Source organism: Crocodylus porosus, unplaced genomic scaffold, assembly GCF_001723895.1.
Source record: "Crocodylus porosus isolate Cpor-Errol unplaced genomic scaffold, CroPor_comp1, whole genome shotgun sequence".
NCBI classification, from domain to species: domain Eukaryota; kingdom Metazoa; phylum Chordata; order Crocodylia; family Crocodylidae; genus Crocodylus; species Crocodylus porosus.
Window position 1 is genome coordinate 122,824,126 of NW_017728886.1, and position 21,119 is coordinate 122,845,244.

The following is a 21,119-nucleotide window of genomic DNA, read 5'->3' on the forward strand; positions in this document are numbered from 1 at the left end:
ATATATATTAGGTTCATTTTACGTTTCAGGAAGATACGGTCACTGTAATTCTGTAATTTCTGGAAAATTTTAATATTTAAATTCCCACATCAAGCTTTAGGGAAAGAATTTTAAAAATTGTGCATTTTCCTAAATAGTTTAAAGATTTCATATTATTTACAATGCCCATGTCTACACGAGACGCTGACTACGCAGTAGCCTGAGACTACTGTGCAGTAACGTTGCATGGCAGATCCTGTGACATGACACTACTGTGGAGAAGTCTCAGGGTTATTACACAGGAGCATCATGAAAAAGCCATTCATCAGTGCTACTGTGTAGTAACTCAGGTTATGGCACAGTCACTTAGTACTTGATCATAACAAGTATTAAATGATTCTGTAGTAATGACTGTGCATTCAGCATCTCTGTGTAGATGTGGCCTGTGTGTATTTAGGAGAGATTAAAGTTTCATATTCACTTTCCCTCCTTTTCTGAAAAGAAAATGACTAAAAATTAAAACTAAATTAAAAAAAGTTCAACCACCAGGAGAACTCAGAGTTTTAATATGAATCAGTTACATCAGCTTCCAACTTCTACAAGATCCTCAGGCAAAGTAACAATACCATGGGTGTAACGTGCCAAAAGTTGCTGAAAGCTAACAGAATCAATATGGATACCTTATTCTTGTAAATCACTAGAAGCCAGGGTTATGTTTCCATTAAAGTCAATACAAACTTGACTTCATCACAAAAAGCATCATGCCAAATCTCTGGAAAGGAATTTCAAACTCCACCTGAAGCAAATGAATCAGTGCACTACAATAGTTCTGGGCAAGGTTTGTTGGATAGATGTGATATCTTTTATGAGACCAACTGAGTAGCTGGAAAAAAGTTCTTACCGAGCTTTAAGGCGCAGTCACCCTTTGTCAGGCATAGGGACTCTGCTGGTCTAAGACTCCAAGGAATGAGAGAAGCTAAAAGTTTTCTTCCCCCTATGCCTGATGAAGGGTGACTGCCTGAAAGCTTGCTAAGAACTCACTTCCAACTACTCAGTTGGTTTAATAAAACGTATCATATTTACACAAACAACCTTGCCTGCCTGTGTCTTTGGACTAACATTGCCACAACCAAAACCCCAGCTACAACAGTTCCTAGACTTTTGTGTTGGTTAGTTGGTGAACTTTATATCTGAAGAGTCTTACTAGAGAAATACTATGAATTCCAAGAAAAATCTAATGTAGTATGTTATGTTCTTGAGGTTTCATCATGTTTTTTGGGAACGTTAAGGTTCAAATAAAAAGAAAAAAAGCTGTCCTCTACTGGACAACTATTAAAATATTTTAAAATTTGACTAATTCAAATAATCAGCAAGATGTTATACTTGTTAAATGGCTTCAGAAGTTGGTTAAAAATACTGTAGTTAAAACTTTTACTAAGGTTACAAATTGTGGTTTGTTATCTTCCTTTGTTTCAACAAATACAGAATGTAACAATCTGGGAAATGGCTTACTGAAAAAATCAGGTTTCATTGCTACCACATTTGGATTTAGATAAAAGGGTTGATTTCTCTGAAGATTGGTATCACTGTCCTGATTTTCTGAGATATTCAAATTAATGGGACTTCTGAACTGAAAATTTGAACATGCTTTCAGTTCCACTCCAAATCCCCAAATGCATAGTTGTGCAGCAGATGACTAATAACAGCAGACAACTGGTTAGCATCACACAGCATCTGCATCTTCAACACTTATCATATTTCTCTACTCCGATGTTGCTGTTGAGTAACATATTGATTTTCCTTTACTGTTTACACTTGGATTCACGACCACGTCTCGTATCTCTCTGAATCATTTGGTGTTTGATTGAAGGCAAGCTAATAACTTTTACTTCTGATTCACTGCAAAAATATCACAAGATACTTTGGAAGATAAGTATTTCCTCCCTGTTCAGAGTAAGTGGTAAAGCAGAGGAAAATGACAAAAGGAGTCACTGAAAATGAACAGAAGAGACCCTTTGACAAGTTTCGTCTTGACAGCCGTAGGTGCAAACAATGTTTGATACATGAGCTCCAGATCAAATTAGGCCCATTTTTTCTCCTTCACCAGCTGCCAGCCCATGCCTGCCAATCCCACAGCCTTTAACTTGTCCAAAGGATTTCAGAATCAACAAACACTCTGTGTCTGAACTCAAGCTGAAAAATAATATGCTCTCATCTTCTGTAGCTGGATGTGTTCAGGTATGTGCATGCTGAGGACAAGGAAAAGAAGCTACACCAAGGCAGACTGTCTGGGTCACAGATCTGAATGCTATGATGCTAGCACTGGGCAGAGTGGACATATATTTTCCCTGCTGCAGAGAAGTATTTTCCCTACTCATCTCTTGTTCTATATCACCAGGGCTGGCAGTTATGCATCCCAGATGTGTGATCCAGGCAACAGTACTATGGGCTGTAGCTTCTTGGAACCAAAGATCAAAATGGATTTCTTTCTAACCCTGTGCTGACAAATCCTGAAAGCTGGACCCAAGTCACTGTTTAACATTACAAGAAGTTTCCTAAGAAGAGAATGGGAAGATGGTCGACAGGTTGTAATAGCAATGGAGATTAAATTCTGTATAAATTAAAACGTGTTTGATTTTTGATTCATATTAAACATCCACCACTGAAGGTCTGCTTGTGTCTTTCAGTTCTTGGCTGTACCTGGAGCAATTGGCAATCTGCATGCCAGGCCCATCACACTGCCAGCCTCCACACTGAGGAGCTGGGCTGTCACATAGCCGAGTTCTGCAGAGGCAGGAGCCAACACTGGTCCCATCTGTGTGGGTGCAGGGTTTCCATGGTGACCACATTCCAAAATTTCCATCCACAGTCAGATTCCGTGTCTAGAATTAAAAGAATATAATTTTTAAGAAGGAGGCAGAAAGACAAGTCTTATGAGAGATCATAAAACTGGATATAACTTTAATTTGACATCTTCTTGAAGTCTTTCAACCATCCATGCTTTAGAAATACCACGGTGCTAATCTTAAAAGAAACATACCTTTGTGACTGAAGGTCCTTCTTAGCAGGAACCATCTCTTTCTGTATTTGGGTGCTACTATAATAAAAGCAACAATAGCTCCTGACTACAAACAATATTGCAATAGTCCTGGGGTTTTGTTTGTTTGTTTTCAGACAATACCAACATTAATTCAAAAGGAATTGCAGCTCTATGTTGTGAGTTATCTTCTGTCATCGTATTTCCCATTTCTCCTAAACTTTGCTTTATACAGTCCAGGTTCTAAATGTGAAATAGAATGTGCAAATATGTTTCCAGAAATGGGAACCTGGAATGAAAGGTGGAAGAAGCATAGGTCAATGTAAGACTCTGGTGAAACCTATGCTGAACTGTAATGATTTGTAGTTGGGTGTGATAACGTTTAAAATCACACATTTTAAAGAGAAACCTAATTTTCACCTTCACTAAAAGCATGTTTTCATATATTTACTGCTATAAACAGGAGGGATGACCAATTTTTGACATGAGAGCAGATGGATTGGGATAGTTTGAAGCTCAGCTTTTAACCATCAATCACATAATAACTGCAGATAAGGTTATAACTAACTAGTATATTTATTCCCCCCAAATTAAAAAAATATATATTTAAAGCATTTTGTCAAAAGTGAAGGAGGGGGGAAGGAACTGCATCAGAACAGAATGTCCCAACATCTGTTTATACACTATGAGCAACACTAATAGAGCTGCTACGAACCATGTAAAATGGTGACTTCTTTGGCTAACTGATGTGAGCAACAGACTTCATATTTAAATGGGGGTAAGGGAGAAATAAAGTATGCATTCACTGATTATTTAAAGGTATAAGAGATGAAATAACTGCAGGCAGCAAGTTTTCACTGTATTGCTAGCTTCTAGCTAATCTCCTGCCACTCTGCTAGAGGTTCCATATCTTATTTATTAATTATACTGTTCAAGATTCATCATTCACATACAGTATTGCCCTACAGAACACACTGGCTTATTTTCTGCAACCTGTAACTGACATTGCTACACTTCATTATTTCAAAATACTGCTGAGACACGTTTATTGAAAATAACTCACCATTCTTTGCTCACCCTAATACTGTATATGTGCTGCTGTTTTTCACAAAACAGGAAATAAATATTTCTTGTTAACTGTCAGTCTCTTTTATGCTGTTAGCTGGAAGAATGTGTAGTCGGTAAATCAGAGATAACGTGTCCCCAGCCCAATTATTGTCAGGGCTGTGAAAACATCTCTGCTGCTTTCTTTTCCATGTGCAGGTAGAGCCACAATGGGATCTAATAAATGGTCCACACAATCGTGCCTCCTGCCATGCCAGTCACGCATGGCAAGAGGTGGGATTGTGCGGAACGCAGCTAGGGCTGAATCCGACCAGCTGTGGGATTCTCAGTCCGGGCAGCTTTGGAGTGCTCCTGCAGCTGGGAGATCACAGCAGCTGCAGTCTCCCAGGCACAGGACTACATGGTTCACCCCATGGCTGGGAGATCACAGCAGCTGGGGTCTCCAAGCCACACAGCACAGGCTACACATGCAACTTAAAGCTGAATAGAAGCCAGCTATAAAGTTATTACACATTTTTGAGCAATTACTTTATAGCCAATTAGACATTTTAAAGACACTATAGTTAATTTGCCTATGTAGCCATCCTAAATTAATTAGGCAATTAACCAGGTAATTGCACAATAGATGTAATGTGTTGAGGGGGCCCATGAAACACTACTACTTCTTCATTGCTGCCCATCGAGGCTAGTGATAGACTTTACATATAAACTGGTCTAAGTGATCAGAAACTGATTTATACCTGTAACAGAACAGAAGTTTAGTGCACATACACCAGTTTCAAAATGGCTGAAACTGACTTAAGATAAACTTGGTTGACTGTATCGGAGTATCGGACTCAACAGATTTGGATCATATTGGTTTATGTAATGCCTCTCCCAGACCCCTGCCCAGTTTAAGTTAAATCAGAGTCCCCCAACACCCCAGATGTTTTCCTGGGCTGGGCCAGGCCATGCACTCTGCTCCAAAGAATGGGCTGGCCCTAGCCAGATCTCCCAGGGAGACTGAAGGCATAGCAAGGTCTGCCTGGCTTCCCTCGCTGCTCAAGCAGGGATTCCCCCCTCCCATCTCCTACAGCATGGATCCCAGCTCTACTGAACTAAGCATGTGCTATGCTACCTAATGCTGAGAGGTGTCTGTGTGTGTCTCCAATTTCACTGGGACAGGCAGCCAGAACAGTGTCTGCTTAGGGTTTTTTGGAGCTAATCAACAGGTCAGCTGGTAATGTACCTGCATTCTTCTTTGGAACAAGCTGCTTAAGAAGAGTTTCAACTAATAGGAGAGACTTTCATTTGCTGATGGGCTGATAACACTGTAGTTTTATCAGCTCCCCTGCTGGTTTCAAGCACTACCAGGTTTACAGATGGAGAGAGAGATTGAAAAGCTCAGTATCATCAATAGATGCATGCACTGCACACCCTCCCTTTGGCTCAGAGTGCTAGCCTCGGGCTGGGGTCTGGCAACACTCCCACCCCTCAAACAGCAAGCATGGAAAAGCCTGGGATAGTGCAGGCAGGGTGGGGGTTTAAGCTCCTTCCTAATCAGTGTCCTGCCAGGGCCTGGCCACAGCCCCCCTCAGCTCAGCATTGTGGAAGGGAAGAAAGGGCTTCTCTAACACCCCCTGGCTTCTAGCCTGAGCAACTGCAGGCATGTGCCTGTATTTCTGGAATGAAAAGGGAATGTCTATCCACCTCCAAATTGGTTCAAGCTTTGCAGGTTAGACTAGTTATTCTTCTAGATCCTGGTGTTCTCTCCCATGACATATTTGTAGATGGCTATCAAGTCACGTCTCAGCCTTGCTTTGCTCAGGATGAACAAACCCAGATCCCGAAGTCTCTCTTCATAGGGCCTGTCCCCCAAGCCCTTGATCATATGGATGGCCCTTCCCTGCACCCTTTCGAGCTTGTCCACATCCTTCTTGAAGTGCAGTGCCCAGAACTGGACCCAGTACTCCAGCTGTGTAGAGGGGGAGGAGCACCGAAGAGAAGGGAAGGAGTGCCTCTCTGGATCTGTTGGCAACACACCTGCTGATGCACGCCAGAGTTCTATTTGCTCTGTTGGCAACTTTGTCACACTGGTGGCTCATATTTATCCTCTGGTCAACTGACACCCCTAGGTCCCTTTTGTATGCAGTGCTAGCCAGTGGACTACCACCCATTGTATAGATATGGTGAGGGTTCTTCCTACCCAGATGAAGGACCCGGCATTTGTCCCTGTTGAACCTCATATGTTTTGTTCAGCCCATAGAACCAACCTGTCAAGATCTTCCTGAATTCTTGACCTGACCTCTGATGTGCCCATTTGTCCCCACAGCTTGGTATCATCTACAAACTTAATCAGTGCACTTTTCACTCCCTCATTTGGCTGAATTGATTCAGAACAGTGATTCAAATCACCAAATCAAATCACTGTCCCCTGAATTGGCAGAATCCAGAGTGAACACTATGTGCTTCACACAGGTCTAGTACCAGGGTACTTTAGAACAGAGTAAGGTGGTGGAAACCGAGGCATGAAGAGCATCTTTCTATGTGGTTCTAACAGTCTGTAAGACCCCTCTGCTGTGAAAATGTGAAGGCTGAGAGACAAGTAACTCACTGATTTCCACTACTCTTTTTATGGAAGAGGGGAGTTGATATACAGTTTATACATGCAAATGACTAAAATAAATAACAAAACTTGTTTCAATTCTTTTTATAGTGGTTTTATTTTTACCACGTCAGCTAGTCTTGCCATCTCCTTGTTAATTGCAGATATTCTGCAGTCGTATTTGTACCACGTGTCAGAAAATATAATGAGGAATTACATAGCAACTATTATAATGCTTCATATATTATCCCTAGTGTTTAACAGGCTAAGTTTGAGCATGTTGCAGCTACCTGTAACATGCTCTGTGTCTTAAGCTTAATTCCACTTTTTCTTTATTTAGTTTATACCCTCCAGCAGCATATATTCAATTGGATATATAATGCCTGCTATTATTGACTGTCCAAATTCACCACTGACACAAGTGGACAAAATTCTTATTTGAAACCAATGAAGTTGCCCCAGCTTAAACAAGGCACTGTGTGTCTTATGAATAAAAGTATATGCAAGACTTTGACAGTTGTCTCTGTGTTTTTTCTCACTTTTCATTTTAATGCAATACTAATACTATGAGTGACTGAGATGAGGTACAAAAACAATTAATTTTAAAATGCAATCACCCTACCTCTAAATAACTGGGGCTGGGGTGGAATGGGTACTATGGCACACAGTTGGCAGCCCAGAGGTTGCAAGTTTGAGGCCATAACAAAAAAAATGCTCATCATGTGGCCCTGTCAGATTCCACTGAATCTATGAATTCTGCTAAATACCTTGGCACAACAAGAACACAAAAAGGAAGGAAGGATCTCAAAATAACTTGTCTTCTACTACATGCTCTGGTCATTTATTCCTCTAGCAAGCTAGTTTTAATGAACAACTACTTTAGAGTTGTTCTGCTTACAAACTGCTCTACATAGTCTCTCCTGACTGAATTGCATCCAATCCTGCTTCTCAGTCTGTTTCTCTGATGTCTCCTCTGGGATATCTTGTTGTTAGCTTAAATTTCACATTCTCTAAATCAATTGCCTTACCTTTCCATTCAAATCATCTCCACTTTTTTCTGCCTCCATTACTGTTTAAGACATCATCCTCCAGTCCATCACATAATTCTTAACCTGGCAGCTATTCTGACCACTTCCTCTTTCTGGCCCTCCTTTTTCAAGCTGGGTCCATACTATATCACTGCTTCTTCTACAGCATGTCTAGGATCCATCCTTTCCCATTTCTACAGCTGTAACTCATTCAGGTGATCCTCAAGTCTCATTTAACTACTGAACCTCACTGGCTTCTCCAATGTCCTTGGAGCTCACCTCTGGTTCACATAAAATGCCATTATTCCCCGTCTTCCCCTCAACTCTTGTTATCTCATCATCCTCTTTGTACCCTTCCTCTGATTTTCCTTCGTCCATCACACGATGTGAAGGCTTTTTATTGCATCCTTCAAAATCCTATAAAACTCTGCCTTCTTTGTTTATCTGACCTTGTCTTGTTCCACATCACCTCTCATTTCTGTTGGCCCCACCAGCAATGCTAGATTTATTAAGCTATTCATCAGCTTCTCTCACACACCTCACTGTTTTCTCCTATGTCACCACCTTTGCAGGGAATGTCCTTCCTGGGCTTGTCTGCAAGGTTGTTCTCCTTTCTCTATCGGACTAAAGATTCACTTCTGCCATGATGCCTACAGGGAAATTGCATGCTTTATACTGACAAGTCTGTTGAATAAGGGGGAATGATGTACATAGCCTTAGGAAAAACCATGCCCAGAGCAACACCTTGATCACTCTGTAAGTTATATTTCTTGCCTCTATTTTTTGTCTATTTTCAGATTGCTACTTCTTCGGGGTGAAGACTAGGTTTTCTTTGTGATTTGGAAAGTGTTCAGCACAATGTGGGAGTTGAAGGAAACATCCATAGCAAATAATACACCAGACAAGAAAGCTGTATTTTTAACAGTTTCTTTGCCTCCATTTTCTTGGACAGGGACCAGGATATCTCAGCTACCAGAGGTAGGGACAATCTCGGAGATAGCTCTCTCAGGCCTTCAGTCAGTGCAGATGTAGTCAGGGATCTTCTGGAAGGGCTAGACATTTTTAAATCTGCAGGTCCAGATGCCTTCCACCCAAGAGTGTTGAGGGAGCTGGCAGGGGTCATTGCAGAGCCCTTGGCCCAGCTGTATGAGCATTCTTGGTCATCTGGCTAGGTGCTGGGGGACTGGAAACTGGCTAATGTGGTCCCAATTTTCAAGAAAGGGAGGAAGGAGGACCCAAGTAACTTTAGGTCTGTAAGCTTCACCTCGGTGCTCAGGTAGATCTTGGAAAGACTCATTAAGGAGCACATCTGTGGGGGGCCTGCAGGGGAGGTCATGCTCAGGGGCAATCAGCATGGGTTCATCAAAGATAGGTCCTGCCTGACCAACCTGATTGCCTTTTACGACCAAATAACTAAATTCTTGGATGATGGTGTCACCATGGACATAGTCTTACTAGACTTTAAGAAGGCCTTTGACACTGTCTCTTACTCCATCCTCATCAATAAATTAAGCAACTGTGGCATTGATGCCTGCACAGTTGGATGGGTAAAAAAAATGGCTGATGGGGCGCACCAAGAGAGTAGTGGTAGACGGGTTGTACTCAACCTGGCGAGATGCAAGCAGTGGGGTACCCCAGGGCTCAGTCCTTGGGCCCGCACTGTTTAACATCTTCATCACCAACTTGGACGAGGGGGTAGAAAGCACATTGTCCGAGTTTGCTGATGACACTAAGATATGGGGTGAGGTAGACACACTTGAAGGGAGAGAGAGGCTGCAAACAGATTTAGACAGACTACAAAAGTTGGCAGATGAAAATAGGATGGAGTTCAGCGTAGACAAATGCAGGGTGCTGCACCTTGGGAGAAGGAATCCACAGCACACATACAGGCTGGGGAGTTCCCTCCTTGAAAGCACAGAGGCAGAAAGGGATCTTGGAGTTATTATTGACTCCAAGATGAACATAAGCCGCCAATGCCAGAGAGCAGCCAGCAAGGCCAGCCATACCTTGTCATGCATCCAAAGGTGCATCTCAAGCTGGTCCAGAGAGGTGATACTTCCCCTCTATGCAACCTTGGTCAGGCCGCAGTTGGAGTACTGCATCCAGTACTGGGCACCACACTTCAGAAGGGATGTAGCCAGCCTAGAAAGGGTCCAGAGGAAGGCCACACACTTGTTGAGAGGGTAGCAGGACAGGCCCTATGAGGAGAGACTGAGAGACCTGAACCTGTTCAGCCTCAGCAGGAGGAGGCTGAGGGGGGACCTGGTGGCTGCCTATAAACTCATCAGGGGAGATCAACAGCAAATAGGCAGGGCCCTTTTCTTCCCAGCACTATCCGGGGTGACAAGGAACACTGGTAATAAGCTGATGGGGAATAGGTTTAGGTTAGAGATCAGAAGGCAAAATTTTACAGTTAGGGTGGCCAAAATCTGGAACTAACTTCCCAGGCAAGTGGTCCTCACCTCAACCTTGGGCAAATTCAAGAGGAGGTTGGATGATCACCTGTCTGGGGTCTTGTGAACCCAGCATTCATTCCTGCCTGTGGCAGGGGGTCAGGCTAGATGATCTGTTCAGGTCCCTCCTGACCCTAGCTACCATGAAACTATGAAATTATAATAATCATCCCAATACAGCACAATGAACAACCTGGGGAAAAGCCTAAAGACTTGAGGGCTAAATAGTATTTTAAAACGTGTGAAAATGGTGCTCAGAATACATGCCTATACTTTTGCACCACAGAAAAGCTTAAAATATTCACAAAATAGAAATTAAATCTCTTTCCTTCGGTATTTTTTCCAGTAAAAAAATCCTAAGAGATCTGTGTGAAGATGGTGCAAATGTGCTAACTGTTGATTACTGGGGAAGTACAAGTTTCCAAGTCATTTTTAACCCCTAAAGGTGATCACTACAGGTTTAGGTAAACAGCAGGATTTTTAAAAGTGTTTAGTGCCAGCCTAACTACTTACATTAATGGCTAATTTGTGTGGGAGCAGTGTCAAATTAATACTGGGAATATCTACATGAGAACTATGTTGGCATGGTGACGTAGCTTATAGCTATGGCAATGTAGCAGTGGCAGGTACAAATGGTAATGGCGATGCTATGTTGCCATAGCAATGAGCTACCTTGTTATAGTGTGTCATTATGGTGATGTAGCTGCTAAAAATAAAAATGTTCCACCAGGATGGTGCAGTAATGGCTGTTATTACATTGTCATTTAGTATTTTAGCAAGGACTAAATAGGAGTGCACTGATAGATTTTTGGGGCTGATTTTTAGAGCAGCCATATCAGCCGATACCGATCTGATTCTGATATGCAGCCAGGCAGCTTGAAGACCAGTGTTGGGCTGGTAAGTCTGGTGTGGGGGAAGGGGTGGAGGGAAGGAAGGGGCATGGGGGGGCTGATTGAGGCTCCCATGGTGAGAAGCAGGTGCTGCTTAGCTGGGGTGGGGCATGGGATGGAGCTGCAAGCAGCTCGTCTGGAGGTTGCAGGTGGGGGGCAGCTCCTGCCCTGCATGCACCACAAGAGGGCATGGGGGGCGGTGTGTGCCTGCGGATCTACATGTGGGATGGGGTGGGCTACAGCTGCAGGTTGGGGCCAGGGCTACACTGGGTGCTTCCCGGCAGGAAGCTGTGCTTGGGGTGGGTGATGGCAGTGCTCGAAGGGAGGGGGGGGGTGCAGACACCCCAAAACTGGCCACATCAGGAAGAGCCTGGCATTGCCCCCAGTCCACAGTGGCAGCCCACCCTGCCCCATGTGCAGATCTGAGGCTACATGACCCCATGTGTCCTGGAGTATGTGCAGCAGTGGGAGCTGCCCCCCCATCCCAGCACACCCTAGATGAGCCCTTCGCAGCTCTCTCCCATGCCCTGCCCTGGCTGGTCAGTGCCTGCCCCAGCCTCACTGTCTCCCTTACTGCAGGTGCCTCGATTCAACCCTGCCCCCCACCTCCTCCCTCCCCACACAACATCCTTACCAGACAGATGCTGCTCTCCAAGCCACTGAACTGCACTCCTGGCTGTGTGCATGCTGCACCTGTGTGCATACATGGTGCATTTATTGGCCATATCAGGCAAAAAAAAAGATTCCCAATACTGTTAATTTTCCCTATATCAGTGCCAATCTTATATGGGACTGATGTATGAGTGAACCTCTAGTACTGAAGAACTGCGCCATGGAGGCACGTGCAGATGCGCCCACTGAGAGCCTTAGAATGCTTTGCTTCTGAGTACTGAAACCTGTTTGTGCAGCTGTGGGTGATGATCAGGTACGAAGAAAGATTCCTCAGACAGTTCGACAAATTCAAAGCTAACACTTTCTCCATTTATTCTTCTTCTGTTTCCCAACTTCCTCTCCTCTCCCCATTTTTTCAGTAACAAATGAACTGTGCTCCCTATGCTCAACCCTGTGGCCTGTTTGGAATTTTCTCCCCCACAACTTGGAGGTACTTGAAAAATCATTTCCATTTTTTTTCCTTATACCACACCAAAAGTCTGATTTCTCCTTTGTGTTTTTATTGCTAAAACCCTTCTTCAGGCACCACTTATTTTTAATTTACACTATCACAACTCCCTTCCTCCTTTGCTCTCCTTCTCCCCCATTCAAATTACTGCAGCTAAATATCACCTTCCTCTCTCACTGATGCTACCATGCGACACTGCTCCACTAAAGCCTGAGCATTAAGGTCAGTCTCCTTTTTCCCCACTTTCAAGATACTTGCACAGCTCTTTCCCTGACTATTCTAGTTATCATTTCCCTCAATTTCCTCCTTTCTATCCCTCCACAGTTAGTGTAGTTACTGGTCCTGATGGTTTTTTTCCCAATCAGGACTTTGTACCAATTTTAGCCACTCATCCACCTCAAACAGCTTATTTCCTTTGACCCTTTTTCCTTTTATTCTTCCCCCCACCCTTTGGCTTCCACAATTAGCACTCTTACTATTGTGATTTCCAAGTTGTATTCAGATACAGCCTAGAGAAAACAGATTTAAAAAAAAAAGAGAGACACTATCTAAATTCTTGTAAATTAGTCCCTTCACAGAGTAGACTTTGCATTTCCTTAGTTTTCTCTTGACTGTCCTTCCTTCTACTGGGTTTGCCATATGTATGCTATCCATTTAATTTTCAGCTTCATTCTACCAACTTCAAGTTACATAATATCTGACTCTTTGAGAATCTCACTGAATGTAATGGGTTTGAGTAACGATCTACTATGCAATATGAACAGAGGTAGCAGAATCTTGCCCCTGGTCTGCAAAATCACTGGGACATCTCTTCAGAAATCATGTCTACTCTGCATTCTCAGTGTTGCCACTTCCTGAATGCCTCCTACCCACTCATTTCCACTTGTACACACCAAATGTGGAAGTGAGGGATGTGCTCAAAAGCAAGTACCCAGAGTGGCACTGATGGCTTGGTATAGATATAAACTAGTTTTTCTAGTGGGCTATTGTAATAGGGTATACTCCTCATCAAGTCTTTGCTGGCTGTCCTGTTCCTGGGGTAACCTCCTGCTTCACTCGTCTGCCATGCCTTGATGGAAAAATATGAGAGTTGTTACTAAAATGGGAGGCTACCCATTACTGCCCTGCTGACCAGGCCTAATACCTGCTCTGACTGCCCCTACACAGGTTCCATGCCTCACAGATGTTAATTCTTCGGCTTGAGCACACAGTTGTAGCTCTTTTCACTGTCCCAGAGAACCACTCGCATGCTACCCCTCTCTCACCGGGGTCCCACTCACTCCACTGGCTCTCACCCAGCCTTTTTCATACTGCCCTCTGCCAGGGGCCACACATGCCACCCAGCCTCACCTAGCTTCAGGTTTAGCTCTCCTCTTCTCGGTCAGCCCTGGTGCAGTCTGTTGGCTATCTCTGTTGGCTAACCTGAGCGTTGACTGAACGATTGTATGACTGTAGGATTATTTCTCTCCTAGCCCCTTGCCTGGCCATTATGCCCCCACTGGGTCGCCTCACTCACCCACACTCACGGGGCCACTCAACTCATTACCCCTCTCACACAGGGTCTGACTCACGCCCCCAAACTTTCCTCTGCCACCTGGGTGCAGCCCCAGGTCCCTCCTCTGGCCTGAACTCTGCCTCAGGGCTCCTTAACTGAGCCCTGGGGTCCCCTTGCTAGAACACCACCAGGGATTTGGGGCTGGGGTTATTAAGGCACCCTGACACACCTTTCACCAGGGAGGTAACTGGCCTGGCATTTCCTTGGGGCTCCCACCCAACTAGGAGCCCCTCCAGACCACCCTTCCAGCAAGGTGCAGTTTTATGTCTTACCCAGGACAAGGGGTCACCTCCTTCCCATAGCCCCTGCTCTTACCTCCTGACTCAGGCGAGAGCAGCCTCTCAGCCTGATGTTTCTTCCTTCCTTCCTGCAACAAACTACAACTCAGTTTATATCCCTGGGCCAAAATGGCTGCCCTCATGAGGCATCTGGCTGCTGGCTGTTTGCTACTCTTAAAGTGGCAGGCACCCTAGGTACCCTGCCACAGCCATCCATACCAGTGATGCTCCATGTGTGTTAAACAAATGCTGCTCTGCTTAGTATTTTGTTAAATATTTCCAATATTATATTAATATAACATTTAAGTCAGACTAAAAAGAGTGTATCAACTTTTCTAGTGTGAAATATACTTATAAAGAAAGAAAATGTGAGCAATCAAATATTAATATTGTGCTTGCTCAGATCACTTTTCATTTACCGCTTTGTAGATGTGATCTCAGCACCTATACAATTCTTTCTCTGCCTCTGGAAGGAGAACACCTTTTCAGTTTATGAACTTTGTAAAATTTTAATGGGATTTTCAAATTAGCAATAACAACCCCAGAGGGAAAGATTTCGACTCTGGCAATTACATTTGGCTTTAAAGTACAAAACAAGGGAAAAATCTGGAAAGAAAATCATATTGGTATAATTTGTCTCTGTGAATGTTCATCTTCAAAGTGGGAAAGCATTTAGTGGGGGAGAAAGCTCACTGCCTTGTATAAACTGCAAACAGTTTACTGTCCTTGCTGCAAATCAGTTTGCTAAGAACTAGAAAGCCAGCTACGTGCATGTTTCAGATATGAGTGGAAACACTTGGGGCAATGTGCTTGATATAATAATTTTCTCAGCCTGAGAAATCTTACAAAGTCTTGTTTTCGTGAGTTCCACATGAACCCAGAGAACTTTTAGAGATCAGCAGATTTTCTTGGACTTACAGGACATGCAGTGATACTTTGCTCCCACTGACTCATGCTCAGACTTTCTTCTAGGGTTGTGCATTTCTTCATCACCATGTCCCAGCCGCAGTAAGGATCCTGAGATCCAATACATGAACTGAAAATACAAACCAGAACAATCAGACAAAAGTATGAACAGTCGCCTTTCACTACACATGCCAACAGTCCCTGAAAGGAAGCATTTCCTCATACTTTATAAAGCTAAAGAAATACAGCAAAATAAACGCTAGTAATTATTACAATGAGCTTTGGTAGAGTGATGGGGAGACAGAAGGGAAGAATGCCAACTGCAGTAATAAATGACAAGAACAAAAGGCTGGATTCTCACAAATACAGAGCTAAATTTATCCTTCTGTATCGAGTATGTACTGAAAATTAGTAATCATTGAAGTGCAGCAGCCAGTAATTTAAAAATCTATGTTGTCAGCTTGTTAAGTTTCGATTTCAGAAGGCAGGTTTCCTATGCTTTCATTCTACTCTGAAACTAGTTATCACATTAAAAATCCCCGGGAAATATATATATAAAAACTACATTAACAGCATGTAATTTAGGCTGCCAAGTCAAACACTCAAAAAGCAAGGAAATATCTGATTTGTGGTTCCCTGTACATCCTGAATTCAGTTCTTTACTGCATGGACATAATGATACCATCTTTAATTACAATATCACATACTAATTTTCCACAGTTCCAGCTCCTGTGTCTTTATGTAAATCTTCTCATTTTTTGGTTTTTTGCAGTTACATTTTTCTCACTCCTTATCTTTTTTTTTACCCTTTTCACTTCCAAGCTACAGTATGAAAAATATGCATTTAAGAAAAACAGGAAGTTACCTCATTGTACATAGGAAACAATAAAACTAACTAACTGCACAAAGGGCTGTCAAAAGTGTAGCATAAGAAAATGGGGAAAGAACTGACAACTCCCTCTCTAACTTCATTCATTTAAATTAATCTTTGGTGCAATGGTAGGAATAAAAGGTGAATCTTTTCAACAGGATCAGGGACTTTAACTTGAGTGGCCTTTAAACAGGCACTGCCTAGCTCACAGGCCAGGAAAATGGATTAGCAGCCCTGCATCTCTAAAAACTAGGCTTGCTCTAGAGTTTTATCAGAAGTAAAAATGAGTTTGTTCAACTTAGTCCCCATTGGGCATTCACAGTCATCTCAAAGACTTTGCACTATTTACTATAACTGACACAGCCAAAAAACTTTGCTCATTAGGGATATCTAGGAACAAAAAAACCCCAAAAAACAGTTCATTATAACACACTCCATTTCTTCTAGTGCATCTTATACTGTGGCTGTTGGACCAGTAGGGGACAGATATTATTCCACCTATTAGATACATAAGTAGACTTAGATGCCTAAGTGTGATTCTATTCCACCCTGTTCAAATCTCTAAAAAACAGGTGGTGCAAAATATGGTTGGATCCTTTTTCTCCTCAGCACTTTCTTGTGGCTCTACTCTAATGGTCAAAAATGCATATGCTCTAATGGATCTTCATGGCCTTGAACAGTGTGGAATATTGCTGCACAGTGACCAAGTTTATTTAGATACCCAACAGCTGGAATAGAATATGCCCCCCATTGCTTATTGTAAATGTCTGTGCTTGTACTGCTGCTTTTCTATTAAATTAGCAAAAGTGAATGATAGCTACTTGAGTATCCTGTCTGCAAGTCATGCAATTGTCAATCACAGCCAGGACATCTGGTGAAATAATGTTTAAACAACAGTTTGTTGTTGACTAATAAAAGAAACTTAATCTAATCCATTCTATCTTGTCATTAACACATCTTTCTTGCCTATTATAAGTTCAGAACAGGTTAGCATAATTGTTCTAGTTCAACAATATTAAAGGCCTGCTTAGCAAGACAGAAAATAAGGACTTAGGCACATGACCCAGTACAGGTACAGGCTAGGGACCAGCTGGCTAAGCAGCAGCTCTGCAGAAAAGGGCTACAGTGGACAAGAAGCTGAATAGAAGCCAACAGTGTTCCCTTGTTGCAAAGAAAGCTAACAACATACTGGGCTGCATTAGTAGGAGCACTGTCAGCACATCAAGGAAGTGATTCTTCCTTTCCTTCTATCCAGCACTGGTGAAGCCACATCTGGAGTACTGTGTCCAACTTTGGACCCTCCACTACAGGCTGTAGTTAAACTGGAGAGAGTCCATGAGACAACAACAAAAATAGCTAGGGGGCTGGGGCACATGACTTCTGAGGAGAGGCTGAGGGAACTGGGCTTATTTAGTTTTCAGAAGAGAAGATTGAGAGGGGATTTGACAGCAGCCTTTAATCACCTGAAATGGGGTTCCAAAGAGGATGGAGCTGGACTGTTCTCAGTAGTGGCAGATGACAGAACAAGGAACAATGTCTCAAGTTGCAGCAAGGGAAGATTAGGTTAGATATTAGGAAAACCTCTCTCACTAGGAGGGTAGTAAAACACTGGAACAGGCTACCCAGAGAGGTTGTGGAATTTCCATCCTTGGAGGTTTTTCAGACCCGGCTAGACAAAGTCTTGCCTGCGACGATCTAATTGGAGATGGTCCTGCTTTGTGCAGGAGGTTGGACTAGATGATGTCCCTTCCAACCCTAGTCTTCTATGATTCATTTATACCTGTGTACTTTCCATCTATTCTGTACAAGAATAAAAAGTTCACCTGAATATAGGGATCACTTCTTCTGGGATGCCTAATGACAAGGCACTGCAATAGCACCTCTGTTTGCAGTAGGTACTATTACAGTGCTTTGCCATTAGTTGCTGAGGGAACAAGCAGCAGCCTGGCTTTCTTGAGCAAATAGCTACCACACGTTAAGTTTCTTACACTAGTATAGTTTTATCCAGCAGTATAACTACGGGTGAGCCACCAGAGCATGAGCCCCAAGCACCAATTAAAAAAAGATGCAAAAACAAAGCAACTATGACCACTCAGGTTGCAGAACCTTTGTTTTCTGCCTCTGATTTTAACCCAGATTTTCCTCAGTGTTATTGCACTCTGGATCTCAGTGAGTTATGCTGATGTAAGGTGGTATGCCATCTGTCTGCTCTTTTCTTAAACTGTTGTAAGGGCCAATTACACCACTGTAAATGTGTACAATGTTCAAATCTTAAGTCAGAAATGAACATTGCTGTAGAGCCAAGTATACCAAATGTACATAATTTTGGCCTAGAAAGAAAGCATCACACATAGGGAGACACTGAAAGATAGACACTTGTAAAGTGAAAAGATAAATCCTGCTCCTGGTGACTTAAGTGAGACTTTTATACTTCATTTCAATGAGGCCAGGACTTAGTTGCAGATTTCTGGCTTCTTAGCCGAAGAGTGTATACAGCCTGAGAAACATCTATGTACATTTCCCTGTACAGATATGTCTCTGCCCTGATCTATGAGACTACATGAACATGTCAGAAGGAATTTCAGCTTTCTTCCCATTCAAAACTTTTTGCTCAGACTATCACACTTACAGAGTTCCACTCATTGTCAATTGTGATGTGGGCACTTTGTCTATTCATGACTGTGCTAAGACCATCAACTTAACTCATACAGTCCAAAGATTGTTTACTATAAAATCAGGGCAAATTTTGAAATAGTGACACAGAGATAATCATAGTATACAATTCTTGCTGCCATTCTTATACTATGATCAGATACATTACAAAAAATCTTAGACATTTTACAAACAGATATTTTCAAATTATTAATTGACATTTATTTCAGCAATGTATATGCCAGGATTCCTATCTTTTGGAATACTGTAAGCTTTTGAGCGACAATCTATGAGCTAAAATTAAGATGCACATCAAAATATTCAGAATCCTGCTTAAATCTTTCCTGTGCTGTTCAAGAAAACAAAAACCTTAAAGCATCTAAGTCAGGGAGCACTTCTGCCTCTCCTTCTTTCCATCTCACTAAGACAATCAAAACAGATTTGGGTGTAATTCCATCTTGTACTGTGCATTGACAATGCCAGCTTTAAATCTACAGACAGCTCCCTTCAAAGACAGAGCTGGAGATTTATGTATTATTTATTTAGTGAGGTTGTTTATACCACATAATTCTTTGAATATAAATGCTTTCAAGGGGTCCTGCTGTGATTCCTGGGGTATAATAATAAAGGCTACTTTAAGAGCTATACAAGAACACTCAAGTTTGCCATTCAGCTCTTCTTTCGAAGAAATGGGAGATTTTAAATGTTAACCATAACTAATTTTCTGCTTCCAGCGTTTCAAAAAACACTTCATTGTCTACAATGGCATTATTTTCAACTCATTTCACATAAATATGTAAAGGGAGCAGTGTTAATTCTTTCTTTTTTCTAAATAGGTCAGATCTAACTTTGTGGGTAGAGCTGGTTGGAAATTTTTCATGAACAAAGTTTCATCCAAAAATGCCAATTCATCAAGCCCAAAAAGTTTCATTTGAAAGAACTCAGGTTTGACGCATCGGAGTATCTAATGCATGGTTCTGAGAGAACATGCTTCGATTCCTGACAGGTCTGCCCCGATTTAGGGACCCAGATCTCTGGTTCTGGGACAGTTCATCTGAATGGGATTCCAGGGTCTGTCGGGGCGGCCAGCCAGGTCAGGGATGCCATGCTCAGTGCTGTGGACCCCAAGCTTGGGGCCTGAAAATGTTGTGATAGCCTCTCCAGGTGTGTGGGTCCTGGACAATCTACAAACAAGCAATACCCAAAGCAAACCATGGTTTCTATCCTATTCCAAAGTCCCATCCACCCCAAAATAGTCTGAAATTTCCCAAGAACTGGAAACTTTACTTTGTGGTGTTACATTTTCCAAGCAATGACTATTTACAACCACTTGTTATTTTATGTTACTCTTCAATTTAGACTGCTAGTAATACTTCCCATATTGTTTTAAGTGTAATAATATTCTCACTCTGTCATAGCCATACTCAGGGCTACCCTCAGAGTATCCTAAACTGGAGTTAACATAGGAGTAACCTGTAGATTGAAACTATTATATCTCTAGGAAATTCTTCTGGGGGCCTATTCCCAACTTAATGCAAGTATCTGCATTTTAAAAACATAGGATTTTGTGCTCTTGAGGGCACCCATTTCTAACTCACTCACTCACTCAGGATATGGATGGCATGATTTAGTAGGTGCAGAAAGATAAGACTGATTTGCAGTGGAATTGTGGATACTCCCCACTCCTGAACATCAGGCCTTCAGTATCTGATGTTGGGCACTAGAAACAAATCTATCCAAAAAAGTAAAGGCCACTTTGACATTTCAGACTTAAGTGTCTTTTGGAGACAGCATGACCCAAAACGTTGACCACTTTTCTGAATCTACATTCCTGAGTTAAGTAAAAGAGTCAAAGCACATTAACTGATCACGTCTAAACCATACAGGATATTTAACTTAGCTATTATTGTGGCACATTTAACTCTCAGGTAAACTTGATTTTTAATAAGAACAGAATGGTGGCAGGAAACACTTCCTTAATTTCCATTTGTTCTCCAAGTCTAAAAATACTCCAAAATTCATCTTGCATAGATCCCATAGGCTAGGGACAGACATTCAAAAGCCTGAGCTCAAATTTATTCAATCTTTGCAGGTTAGTCTAACCTGGCTAGACTGAACCAGCTTTTAACTGGACAGACATTATCTCTGATTAGGAAGGTCTGCCTGCACCATCTCAGGCTTTTCCCCACTGGCTGCTCAAGGGGCGGGAGCATTGCCAGACTCCATTCCCCGGCTAGCACTCTAAGGCAAGCTGGGATGTTCAGTGTATGCATCTGTTGATGATACAGAGCTTTTCAATCTCTCTCCCTGCTTCTTTATACTGTCTGCAGTAAACTGGCAGGCAAGCAAGCCACCAAACGCTGAAAACAATGTTTTTCACCTCATTAGCAAACAAATAGCCTCTCCCCATTAATTCAAACTTCTCTTAAAGTTTACCAGCTGACCTGCTGATTAGCTTCAAATCCTCTAAGCGGTCACTGTTCTGCCTGCCTGTCCCAGTGAAATTGGAGAAACACACACACAGACACCTCTCAGCATTAGCTAGTGTACCACATACCTAGGGTCCATGGGGCTGGGGTCTGTGTTGCAGGAGATGGGAGAGAGAGAGGGAGGGGGGGATTCCTGCTTGTGCAGTGAGCAGTGAGGGTCGGTAGGGCAGGGGGAAGCCAGGCAGACCCTGCTGTACCTGCAGTCTCTGCCG

At 42.6% G+C, this 21,119-nt stretch overlaps 1 protein-coding gene across 1 annotated transcript in view; it reads right to left on the reverse strand.

Moving 5' to 3' along the window:
- SEMA5A (semaphorin 5A) overlaps positions 1-21,119 on the reverse strand; it is a 429,765-nt gene that overhangs the window by 138,184 nt on the left and 270,462 nt on the right. Inside the window, exons 11-12 of the mRNA XM_019541437.1 lie at positions 14,908-15,025; positions 2,680-2,861 (exon numbers count right to left, since the gene is read on the reverse strand). Coding sequence (XP_019396982.1) covers positions 2,680-2,861; positions 14,908-15,025 — 300 coding nt within the window. The remainder of the gene's footprint in view (positions 1-2,679; positions 2,862-14,907; positions 15,026-21,119) is intronic.